The sequence below is a fragment of the Aythya marila genome (assembly GCF_965140915.1).
Source record: "Aythya marila genome assembly, chromosome: 14".
Classification (NCBI taxonomy): Eukaryota; Metazoa; Chordata; class Aves; order Anseriformes; family Anatidae; genus Aythya; species Aythya marila.
The window spans coordinates 14,372,408-14,384,292 of record NC_139055.1 but is presented as its reverse complement, the minus strand read 5'-3'; the positions used below and the strand labels follow the sequence as shown (position 1 = coordinate 14,384,292).

General features: G+C 52.2%; 1 protein-coding gene across 1 annotated transcript in view; it reads right to left on the bottom strand.

Moving 5' to 3' along the window:
- Nucleotides 1-11,885, bottom strand: part of FLT4 (fms related receptor tyrosine kinase 4) — a 56,301-nt gene that overhangs the window by 24,533 nt on the left and 19,883 nt on the right. Inside the window, exons 3-6 of the mRNA XM_082771642.1 lie at nt 5,974-6,248; nt 1,880-1,992; nt 835-997; nt 400-539 (exon numbers count right to left, since the gene is read on the bottom strand). Coding sequence (XP_082627768.1) covers nt 400-539; nt 835-997; nt 1,880-1,992; nt 5,974-6,248 — 691 coding nt within the window. The remainder of the gene's footprint in view (nt 1-399; nt 540-834; nt 998-1,879; nt 1,993-5,973; nt 6,249-11,885) is intronic.

Below are 11,885 nucleotides of genomic sequence, written 5' to 3'. Positions count from 1 at the left end.
AGGCAGTGAGCCCTGTGTGACTGACTGACCAAGGCTGGGTAGGAGTTTAGCACAGGTTTTGCTCTGGTCTGCAGCCAGGAGCTAGGTTGGAGCCATGTAAGTATGTGAACACCAAAATGCCCTTGGGGAAATCCCTTGTTTCACGGTTCACAAGAGCCAAACTGCCACAGAGTGAAAACACAGGGGGAAGGGATCCCCTTGCAGGCTCTTGGTAAACCTGGGCTGTGAGGCTAGAATAGCTCCTTTCAAGCCAAGGATGCTTGGTCTGTAAATACACTGGTGGAAATGAAGCCAGTATTTGCCCTGCCAATGATGCCAAGAAGAACAGTGAGTGTGCAGGATGGGACAACTCAGAGGGAAGTGTTCCAGTGCATGGGGAGCTGCTCTGTCTGCCAGTACCTGTTTGCCAGGGTAAGTCCACTGGAAGCGGACACCAGAGTTGAACTCGGCCCACACTGTGCAGTTCAAGACCAGCTTCTCTCCCACGAGCAGCTCCATGGCTTTCTTGGGGTACAGCTGGATGTCGTACAGTTCACTCCCTGATGCAGAAGAGGCAAGGAAAAGACATTTCTGATCTATTCATTCTCTGAAGTTGGGATCTTCTCAGAAAAGCGGTACAAAACAGAAAAGCAACCTGAGAATCTGCAGCTCGGACTGTGCAGTTACAGGAGGCTTGGGCGTGAACTTGTGCTGCTGAATATATCTCAGCATGGCACACAGCAGAGGAGATATAAGCACACTGCAGAGTCTATGGAGCTAGACAGGGCCGTAACAACCCCATGAACTACACCAGAGGACTGCAGACTGTCCCCCCGCACTTTCCCAAACCTTCACCTGCTATGTGGATGATGAAGAAGTTGGATTTGAAGACCTTCTTGTCAATGACAGTCTCACACTGGACGAACAAGGAGTCCCTGATCAAGTGAGTGGGTACCTGCACACCTTTCTTGTTGTCCCAGAAAACGCTTTTCCTGTCGGGGTGGATGAGGGAATTTTGCTGGAAAAAACAACATGTTTGCCAAGTGAAATGAAAGGGTAACAACATTCCCACCCCACCTCTTTCATGCTGGCTAACACCTCTCTTTGGTGGAGCGAAATTATGCAGCATCACGCTACGCTGGCCTCCTGCTCTCTCCCCCAGAGGGTTTGTCATCTAGGAATTGCAGCCTCCCCTAAACCCCAAGCGGCTGTATCCTGCACTGCGAGCCTCCCCATCCGCGGAGAGGGCCAGAAACTTCCAGGAATGGAAACTGATAGTGATAGCTAAGGAAGCTGATGCTGATGTCCCAAACATCAGCCCAATTGGGATGAGGGCTGACCTTGGGTAGTGTCCTTCCCGGGCAAGGGAAAGGCCCCTGGCCCCCGGAGTGTCCCTGGAGGCCTTTGTACAATAGTAACACTCATCCTGGAAGGATGTATTTGCATTGTAAAAAAAAAAAAAAAGAAAAAAGAAAAAAAAAAAAGGTATAAGCAAGCTGATAATAGAGTTGTTTTTAGTCAACAGCCCCAGAGAGCTGCAGCCTCCTCCCCATGGGGATGCTGACCACCTAGAGGGTTTGCAGATCACAGAGACCAGAGCAAAGAGGCGATGCTATGGGATTAAAACAAAGTCACAAAGTCTTGTTTTGTTTCATAGAGCTCCAGGGAAGAGGAGCACGGTTGGCAGGAAACCCACAGGATCTGCCCAAGGGAACTGGACAACACTGCTTCAACCAGCAAATAAAACGAGGAAGCCAGTGGCTTGTACTTTCCACGGAAAATGTATCCCATGCATTTTCCATTCCTGGCAGTGCCTGTCCTGCTTCCACTCAGGCAATTAAAAATGCACAACAAATGCGGTGCATGTCAGTCCCCAGCCTCCCACTAAAGGAGCTCTCACCGAGATCAGAGTGACGTTAAGGTCTGGGATGGACACCAGGCATGGTACCCAAGTGTTCTCCTTCTTGCTGATGAGGAGCGTTTCCGGCTTGTTGATAAATGGCTGTTCGTAATCTAAAAGACATAAGGAAAAGAAAACTAAAAAAAGGCAGGAGAAGAAGTGGGAAGAGGGAGGAACCAGAAGAATAGGAGGCTTGCTGGCTTTCTTTGACGCAGCATGAGCTTGCCAGAGGGAGTGGTGCTGAGTGGGTCAGCCCCACCTGCGATGTGCAACAGCCAGCAGAGACACCCTGAACGCAAGGGGAGCAGCCTGGGTGGGTGCCTGGGCTGGCCAATTCCCCCACACCAAACACTGGAGCAAAACACTGGTGGAGTGGCACTTCTGTGCCATTTGGGCAGTGCTGGAAACAACCTCCCCTTTCCTGGTCCCTTTGAGGTCTCTGCCTGGGTCTGACACTTTGTGAAAGCGGCGGTGCTCAGCGCCTGCCCAGCTGGTCCTGTGCATGGCCCCGTGCTGGGGCTGTGCCGCCCTGGCGCGGCGGCAGGCAGCGCGACCTTCCAGGGCGAGGAAGTGATCCGCAGCTAAATGGTATGCAGATGTCATCCTGCAGCCATCCCGGCCGGCAGATAAACAGATGAGCTGAGATTTCCAGGGCTGCCACCCCGCTGCCTCCTAACTGCAGCAAGCACAAATATTGACAGGAAGAGCCAAACCGCCCGAATTAATCAGCAAAGTGACTTGGAGAGTCCAGGGGCATCACGCTGAACTCCTCAACGTGGAGCCAGCGCCGAGAGGGAATGTGTTTGGAGAGGGGTCTGTCCTGTCCTGCTCAGCACGTTGCCTCTGTGGGGCTCATTGTACCAGGCACCAGCTAGACACAGAGCACCAAGAGCTGGCAAGCCAACAGGGCAGCACAGAACACTGACCCTGTTTTGGGTTCTTCCTTGCTGGAAAGAACTGGTGGAACCAAGATGCAAAAGACATTTCTATCCTAAGCTGTGTCCAGACAGAGGGTCAGAAGGGTGAGGCTTGTCTTGTAGTACCTCACCTGTCTGGCAGTGTTTTTCTTTAAAAATTATATTTCACTTTGAAGGGTTTTCTACTCTTTGGACCCTCCCACACAGGGCACAGCAGCAGCAGCAGCCCCTGAGGTTGACTAAGCGGGATGAAGACAAAATTGGAAGAGAGAGGGAATTACAAGAGTGCTTGGTGTCCCCTGGAAGTGCCTCACTGATGGATGATTTCTTCTGAAATAGCAGCCCCCGCCTGCCCACTTCGACAGGGACACATGCATCAAGGGATGCTCTGAACGCAGACTGCTCCCTGGTGCCTCTGATGCCTGCTCTGGGCAGCATCTTTCCTCTGTAAGAGTCACGTCTGTGGAAGCATCCACCCAGCATGTGGTCATGTCTGGCTTCGTTAAAGGAAACCATCCCCTGGGTGAGGGGGGGTCCATAAGGATGCGGTGGGTCCCCACCTGGGAGATCAAAGATGAAAGCAGTGATCATCCCCATTTGGGGGTTCTGCTGCTCAAGTCACATTAGGTCCAACTCAATCCAACACAGTGCTCCCACTGGTAAGTGCATAAAGGAATTTATTTCATTTTTTGGTCTATAAAACCGCTGCTTCAGTCATAGTCAGGCTGTAAAAACCTGCTCTGGGTGAAACGTGCTTTTCTACAGCTTAGGGGAAACAAACCACACACAGGAAACGTGTTGGTCAGCTCTTAGTGAAAATATGGGTGCCCACAGAATCCTTATCTTTGTTTCCTGGGGTTTTGTACTAGCACAGAATTGCTGTCTTCTGAAATCACAGATTTGTTTCAAAGTGTGAACATGTTCCTCATTCCCCTCCCAAGCTCTGGGCACGTGAGAGGGAGGAGGCACACAGCTGCCAGAGGTGAGAGGCTCTGAGGTCCCCTCCAACCTCAGAGGGTAGCCAAGAACTGACTGATTTACTGGGCAGGTCCTGCTGCCAACAAGCTCGTGATTCATGCACTACCTCCCCTTCTGATCACATCCCATATTTTCTATAAGGCTGTCTTAATGGGTCGGATGGGAACAATTTAGCGTCGTCTTCATTAATATATGCTAAGCCTTATGAGATGGGGGCTGTACGTATCCTATTCCACCCTGATGAGGCATTCCGTATGGTTACAGCACTATCTGTAGGTGTAATAAAATCCACACCTAACCAGACATGTGGGAAATGAGACATGAGTTCACTTGAAAACTGAGTTGCAGGTAACATACAGAAGAGCCCATGTTTCCAGCCAAACTCAGATATTTTGCTCCTGGCAATTTCACCAAGCTCTTAACATGAGAAATGAGGCTGGTGGATAAACCCGAGGTCTGATCGTGCTGTCTCCGAACATCCCCAACACTTACATCAGCCCTTCCAAACTCTCCAGGGACAGTTTCACATTGCAGCCCAGTTCAGCAGGAACAGGCAGGGTTTTATCTGGATGCTCTGCACTGGCTACGGTTACCATATGCCTGGGTTTTCCTGGACATGTCACTTCTCCTGCCTGGGACGTCTGTCCAGGCGGATCCTGAGGTTTCCTGGATGTTTGATAGCCATAACAGGGCACAGCCTGATCGGAATGAGCGTGAGCATGTGTTTTGTAGCCCTGTGCAAAGCAACACTGGGAGGTGTTGGCTGGATCTGCTGCACAAATGCTGTCCACAGGCGCCCTGTGAGTCCCATGCACCCTGACAGCGTGGGATTTATTGCCCCTAAGCTACATCGTACATGCACACTTGTTGTTCTCTGGTAAACAGGAGAGCCATTACTGAGCTGGAGGTAAGAAAAGGTGGACAAGGGGACAAAGAAAGTGGCATTTGTAGGATTGCACATCTACACCTGACTTGAAACACTTGGAGACTCAAAATCCATTTTTTTTAGAAGGGAAATCCACATCAATTGTGAAACCAGGGTCTTGCAAAAGCACACCCTGCATGCAAGCCTGTTAGGTTGTACTTATTTTCGTACACACACCTAAGCAGCTCTCTGCCTCCATCCTGATGCAATGCTCAAGAGCATCTGAACGCCCCTGTCCGACTCACAGATGTCTCCTCAAAACATTCCTGGGACCCAGGGAAGGTCTGTCCTGTTCTAGGATGCGTAGCAGAGCCCCCAGTAAGACGAAGCAATTGCCCAAACAGACTCCAATTCCTGTCCAGCAGCTGCCCAGCTTTTTCTGTTGTGCCCCTACGTTTTTCTGTGCATAGTTGCAGAGGCAAATTTGGCTTTGCCCTGGGACTTCTGAAAAACGCATCTCGTGTGTCATGACCTGCCTGGCTCGTGACAACTGCACCAACTAATAAATGGGGGCGGAAAGAGAAATAGCTCAGCCAACTGTTTCCAGGGGACAGTGCTCATTTATCTTTCTGGAGTGTGCTGCAAGCGGTGGGGGAGACAGCGAAGGGGGAGCCCCTGGGGCACACAGGGAAGCCGAGAATTGGCCCCACAGCCCCTTGCTGAGCTGAGGTCTGGGCTCCAAGCTTGGCAGAGAGCCCTCCTCCTCAAAAACACATCTCTTAACCCTGTCTACACAAGGCAGCTCCTGTGCAGACGAAATGGAGAGGAGCGTGTGGGGCTGCCATAGGGGAGCAGCTCCAGGGCCATTCCAGCTCGGGGACAGGAGGAGGCTGCACACAGCGAGTTTGTGCTGCTCCTCCTCTCGGTCTCAGCTTTATGGAGCATTATCATCCCTAGCCCCGTTCTGCCTCTAGCATCTCTGAGAGCCCCCAGCTGCCCAGAAGCTAACTCTTGTGCTTTTTTTAGCGGCAGAGCGTCTCTGAGGCCTGGCTCTCGCTCCTTAAATTCCTGCATTCCAGCCTGGCTGGAGTGATGCCCCCAGGCCGGGACATAATTGAATCCCAGGCGCTGCTGCCATCCCCCAGAAGTGGACGGATATTGCTTTCTCCTCAGCGCGAGGAGCCAGCCCTTGGCCCCTTCCCCAAGCCTGCTGCAGCCCCCACTCTGCCCTGGGAAGCTGGCGGGCACGTCGAGCTTTTTAAGCTTTCGGATTTTGTGCTGGTGCCTGGGCTGCACCTGAGCTCCCCCAGCATGCGCCGCCGGATGGCTCTTACCTCTCACGAAGACGTAGGCGCTGACCGCTGTGGTGCCCTCGATTTTGGCATCGATGTACTTGTAGTAGCAGCGGTAGTAACCCGTGTCGTTCGCCTGGGTCTCCGTCAGCACCAGGACTTTGCAGTACGGCTTCGTGCCAGTGCCCTCGCAGTCTTCTTCCCGGATTGCCCGGCCAGCACTGGGGGCTGCCGAGGCCATGAGCTCTGTCTCCTTCTCCTTCCCCGTGGGGTCCACCTTGCCCCCAGGCCACGACCACTCCAAAGGATGCTGTCCTCTGGACGTGGGCAAAAAGGAGAGTTAGCTTTGGGGCGAGCAGAGTGAACGTGGTGAGGGTTTAATGGCCCCGTGCTCTCCTCCCACGTGCATGCACGGCTCTGCTCATAACCCAAATAGCTGTTGCTCTCGGGCTGTGGCATGGAGGAACAGCCCTCCTCCACGGAGAAAAACAGGTGTGAGGAGGTGGCAAGCAGCTTCGCTCAGCGCCAGGCAAGCAGAGGCTGGTCCCCTTCCCCGGGTCACCTCCTGGGTATGCAAGGTATCAGCCTGCTCAAAAGCAAGTCTCCTGCTCCCATGACTTCGTCCTACTGATACTTAAAATGGTACCGGGAGCCATACAGGGCCCTGAGGAAAAGGATCCATTTATTCTCTATTCCCTCTCATTATTAAAAGGGTCCAGAGCTATTAAGAAAACACACGGATGTGATGAGTTCCCTTGGCTCAGTGCAGCTGCTGGCTGGGACTCATGGGGTGATGAATGGAGTGGGAAACAGAATGAGGGAAGGAGAGCAGACTGGAAAGAAAACGAGGAAGAGAAAAGCAGGGGGGAGTCAGGGATAAAGGAGAGCGAGGAGAAAACAAAGGGAGGCTCAGCTGATTGCCTTCTGTTCAGCTGCCGGCTGTGTTTCCTTCCCTACTGCCATGGGAGGGGGTTCCCTGCCCTGCCCAGCTCTCTGCAGCCCCCCGACCCCATCCTGCTCCCCGCTGGCTGGGGCTGCTGCCCCTTCCCTTCCTCCGCAGACCCGAGGACAGGCACCCAGCTGCAGGGCATGACCACAGAGCCCATTCCCCAGCCTCGCACCCAGAGGGGCCCAAGGACAAACAGCAAAGTCCAGGAATTGCAAGAAACCTCCAGACAGAGCGTGCTTGTGTGTCTTTATACACGGCCAAGTATCTCCAGTGCAGGAGGTTTGTATATGCACACGTACGCACGGGCGCCCTACCACAGCTCGCTACAACTGCACTTGTTTACTACAAACAAAACAAGCTTTTATTCCGTGCTGGAAGTTTCCTCCTGTGAAATCAGAGCCCCTTTCAGAAGATGGCCCAGTGCACGCTTGAAAGTTTGCCAGTGTAGCTGAGAGTCACTTAAGAATGCGCGGAAAAGAAATGGAAAACAAGAAGGCATCGCAAGAGACAGCTGTGGGGTAAAAAATGGCTTTTTGTCGCACTGTTTGCTCTATTAGGGGAAACTGGGTTCATCTTTTATGCAAGTTGGGAATGGGCATGTTGGCACAGGCAGCTCCTCTGCCAGGGGACTGCCAGGGCAGGTCTGGGGCAGATGCTTTTAAGCACAGCCAGACCGTGACTGTCATCAATAGCCGGATCCTGATGGCAAGGGACAGCGAGGAGGAAGCGAGATAAGGTGCCATGGGAGGGCACAATGGCTCAGACGCAGTCAGCACAGGATTTCTGTCCAAGCGTGGTGGAAAGACGTGCCCCTTTGTGTTCGTCTTCAGCAGCTGATTGGTCTTCCTGCAGATTTTGCTCTTCCAGCTCCCGCTGCCTGGCTCACCGCAGATGAGTTTGGAGGTAGTGTGCTGCAGTGTCCCCGTGCCACCAGCTACAAGGGCTCTGGAGGCACTGACATGCTCCTGGGGACGGCCCCTCTAACACAGCTCAAACTTCTGCAGTCATTAAAAATGCCATCAGTGCCTGAGACAGGGCAAGAACTACAGCCCTGGCAGTTTGTGCACGTGAATCACAGCAGGCTTTTCCAAGGGATCAGTCTCACAAACGCTTCAATAAGAACAGAATTGTTGAATTTTGAGTTTTTCCCCTCCTATGCGTGCACACGGAAAAATAATAGTAGATCTCATTTCCAAACCAGTAACATCCAGTGGCCTCTGCGCACACCCATTGCTCCTGTGCCCATGTCCCCACTGCATCGGGTGCAGAGTGCATGAGAGCTCCAGGTCCCAGTTGTGCAAAGGAGCCCCAAAGCCCTTTGCATTTGCTCAAGCATTTTTGGCACTCTGCGTGGAGCAGAGTAATTGTACAAGTCTCCAGCGTTTCCGCTTTCAGTTTGTTTACCCGCTGGGATTTTCACGCATTATCAGATCCACTTGTTTTTATTAACCATCAAGGCCAGCAGTAGCTGAGTGACACATATTTATATAAACACGGATGGGCCAGTGCAAACAGACCTGACAACCAGCCTGCGGGCGGCTCTGAACTGAGGCATTCCTTGCATCATGCGCTGCTCAACCAGCTCCAGTGGGGACACAATGCGTAGCTGTTAGAGTCCAAGTTAGTGTCACTGCTGTGTTAAGAGGACTGGAAGAAGGCAGCGATGAGGGCAGGCCAGGCTCACCTGGATTTTTCTCTGAATCTACCCTCTGCATTTGGGAAAAGATCCAGGCAATAGTTTTGGACTGTTCCTTCCCTCCTATTTGTCACCTTTGAAGATTTTTTTTTTCCTCCAAGTTGTTTTCTTTCAGCTCAGTGATAACATGTCTCTGGGCGACGGAGCCTGCTGATGCCAGCTGGAAACAGTTGCACCGTAGGCTTCTTTACAGCTGTTTTCCTAAATCTTTTTGGGACAGATGCTCTTCAAAGGAGACATTACAATTGGCACCACTTTTCTTCAATCCTCTTTGAAGCTCCCGAGTGTGGTATGATGGGCAAAGCTGGCTGTGGCTTAGCTGGGATAAGACAGATCCCCCCCTCAGCACCACAGAGGATGCTCACAGCAGCCACACGTACGTAGGATAGAGCAGCAGGTGCTATGTGTCCCTGCACACTGCCCCAGAGCAGCCATGGCAAAGCATTGTCTTGTCCTCAGGTTCCTAGAGCCTCGCCGCAGTGCTCATTTCCTCTGCAGGAGCCAAGAGGGCTCCAGGGTCAAATACTTCCTTTCTGCTAGAGTAGGGTTTGTGCATCCACAAGCATCTGCGAGTTGGCTCTATCAACAAGTCATTAGGCAGCAAAGGACACCCTTGCCCTTCCCTTTCTATATACCAGGGCTGTGTGATGCTCCCTCTCCAGCCAAGTGCCCAGCACCTGCGGGATAGGATGGGATGGTTGGGGCCGGGCTGGCACAGCCAGGACCAAGACAATTCCTCCAGAGGTTTCTGCTTTTGTGCAGCCAGCTCCTGTGGGCTCTGCTCCAATATTCATGAGGCAGAACGGCACAGGCTCTCCGCTTCTCCCCAGCGCAGGCTGCCGAGGGCATGAATGCAAAGATTCACAATACGCTTTCCTTCCTTCTCAGGATGGGAGCTAATAAAAGACGCACTGTCCATCGACTCCTTCACCCTGCTGTGCCACATGCCTCAATCAAGACATCACCGTGGCTCTCTGCCAGCCCTGGCATGATCTGTATTTTTGGGAATGCTCCTACACAGGTCCCCTGCTCTGTACAGACTTTTCAAGAGTGCGTTGCACTGGGTGATGGGGGAATGTGCCTGCATGCGGGGACATTTGAAAAAGCAGAGCATCCAGTGACTCCTCGTGGGTATGCTACGTCTTTGGGCCTCTGTTAAACATGCCCAGCTCCAGAAGGATCACTTATCCCATGGCCTGGCATGGACTCTGGTCTCTGACGAGGTGAGGCGGGCTGTGGGTCAGGAGAGGGGCTGCAGAGCTGCGGGTGTGTGAGATCCAGGCTGAGCTGCAGGGGAGCCTGAGAGCGCAGCCGGCTGCGGGACTCTCACGCTCAGTGGGTGAAGCTCGAGAGGTCTCTGAGGAGTCTCACACGGTGGGGGTTTGAGCTCAGCTTTCTGCTGCAGCACTGCTTCGAGCGCGCCCGTGCTCCTGGCTCCAGGGCAGTTCGAAGAGCAGCCAGAGGACATTGTTCTCAAGGGAAGAGCAAGGTCAAACTGAAGCCACCTCCAACGTGATGCTCAGCAAAGAATCCCTGGATCCTGGACATGATTTTGTACTTGTTTCTGCCCTACCCTGCCCCATCACCCTCTCCTTTGCCTGTTTTCTTGGTGGTCTGCGTGTTTTTCCCTTTAGCTCCCATTAACACAAGCCAGGTTTTCCCAGGGTGGGCCATGGTCCAGAGGAGAGGTTGGAGTAGCAGCTGGGTGTAATTAGAGATCCAGGGACCAGGAAAGATTTACTTTCATTCAAATGAAGTAACTGTGTCCCACAGGCAAAATCCTCTCCTCAAGACATCAGACAAATTCAGGCTTGAGGGCTCACAGGGAGATGGGGAACCTCTGAGCTATGCAGGAGGTGCTGAGACTTGTCACCTGCAGATGGTGTAAAGGACATTGTACAACCCCAGAGGAGCACATCTGGAATAGCAGAGGCAGGGGACAGCCAGGGAGCACATGGACAGAGGGTGTGTGGGTTTTAGTACTGTTTGCAGATGGCCCTGCTGCTCTTCAGATGTCCAGTTCAGTCACACACAGCATCTGTGAGCCAAGGGCAGGAATGTTCCTTGTTTATCTCGGCTGTGTCCATGCCAGCACACTCTGTGGATGCTGCCTATTGAGCCTGAAAGAGAAACCTTGGCACTTCAGCAGGAAATGGGGAGCTTGCTGCCTCTTAGACAGCCTCTGCAGCTTGTATGATGTTCCCTGAAAGGGCAGGCCATGCAGAGTCAGTGCTGGAAAAAAGGATTTTTTTTTTTTCTACTTCGTGGGATTTTCCTTCACACTAATTGATACCTAACAAGTGCACAAGGAAAGGGCAATCTTGTCCTTCCCAGTCCAGGAGGGTGACCTGAAAAGAAAGGCTTTCCGATTCATGTTGCTAAATAGGTACGTTCATGCCTGACTGCGGAAGACACTTTAACAATACCTTGAACTTCAGTATGTCTTTTAGCCTTGGGTCAACCTGCAATCAACAGGGCTGTCCCTGTTATGGATGTCAACAGGTCATCCTTCGGCTTCCCTGCCTGAAGCTGCATTAACAACACAGATGTGTTTCGTTGTACACGGTGAATGTGCAGTGGGTGACGGTGGCCAGAAGTGTCTTGGGTGGCCTGGGCACACCTTGCTGGGTCTGCTGCACACAGGGTGTCCCTATATCTAGTACTACACGTGAGGTACAACTTGAGAGGACTGCCAATATCTCTCTGGGGCTATGGCACATGGGGGAAACAGACGTGGCCTTGTGTGCTAGGGCAGCGACCAGGCAGCATGAACAGGCACCCTGCTCTGTGGGAATCAGAGGGGTCACCCTCCTCAGGCCACCATATGAACAAGCCCATGAATGCTTAGCTTCCCAGACTAGGTGGAGTCAGTTCAGTATGGACATAACAGTCTTTCCTCTGTCCCTATTCCCTGGTTATGAACGGATTCACAAAGTAAGAGTAATGCCATCTGTTCCAGGAAAAGTTAAATATGTTTGTGACAAGACATGAACACAATACAAGCCAAGCGTTTGTAGTAATTGCTCTGTGGTTATATATAACACAGAGAAATACCCATTTGAGGCCCCGCTGAATTTATACCCCCATTGGGCCCTAGCACTCAGATCCCAGGCAGAGATCTACTTTCAGCTGCTGGAGGGAAACTCCAGCTTTGTCAGAAGAACTGACCCCCAGCCTTTTTTTTTTTTTTTTTTTTTTTTTGGTTCTTTTCAAGATAGGTAGCGGTGAGAATACACACAGCCAAATGCTCAGCATGGGACAAATCAGTTTAGACACAATACCACAGACCCACAGTCTCCAAAGTGACCA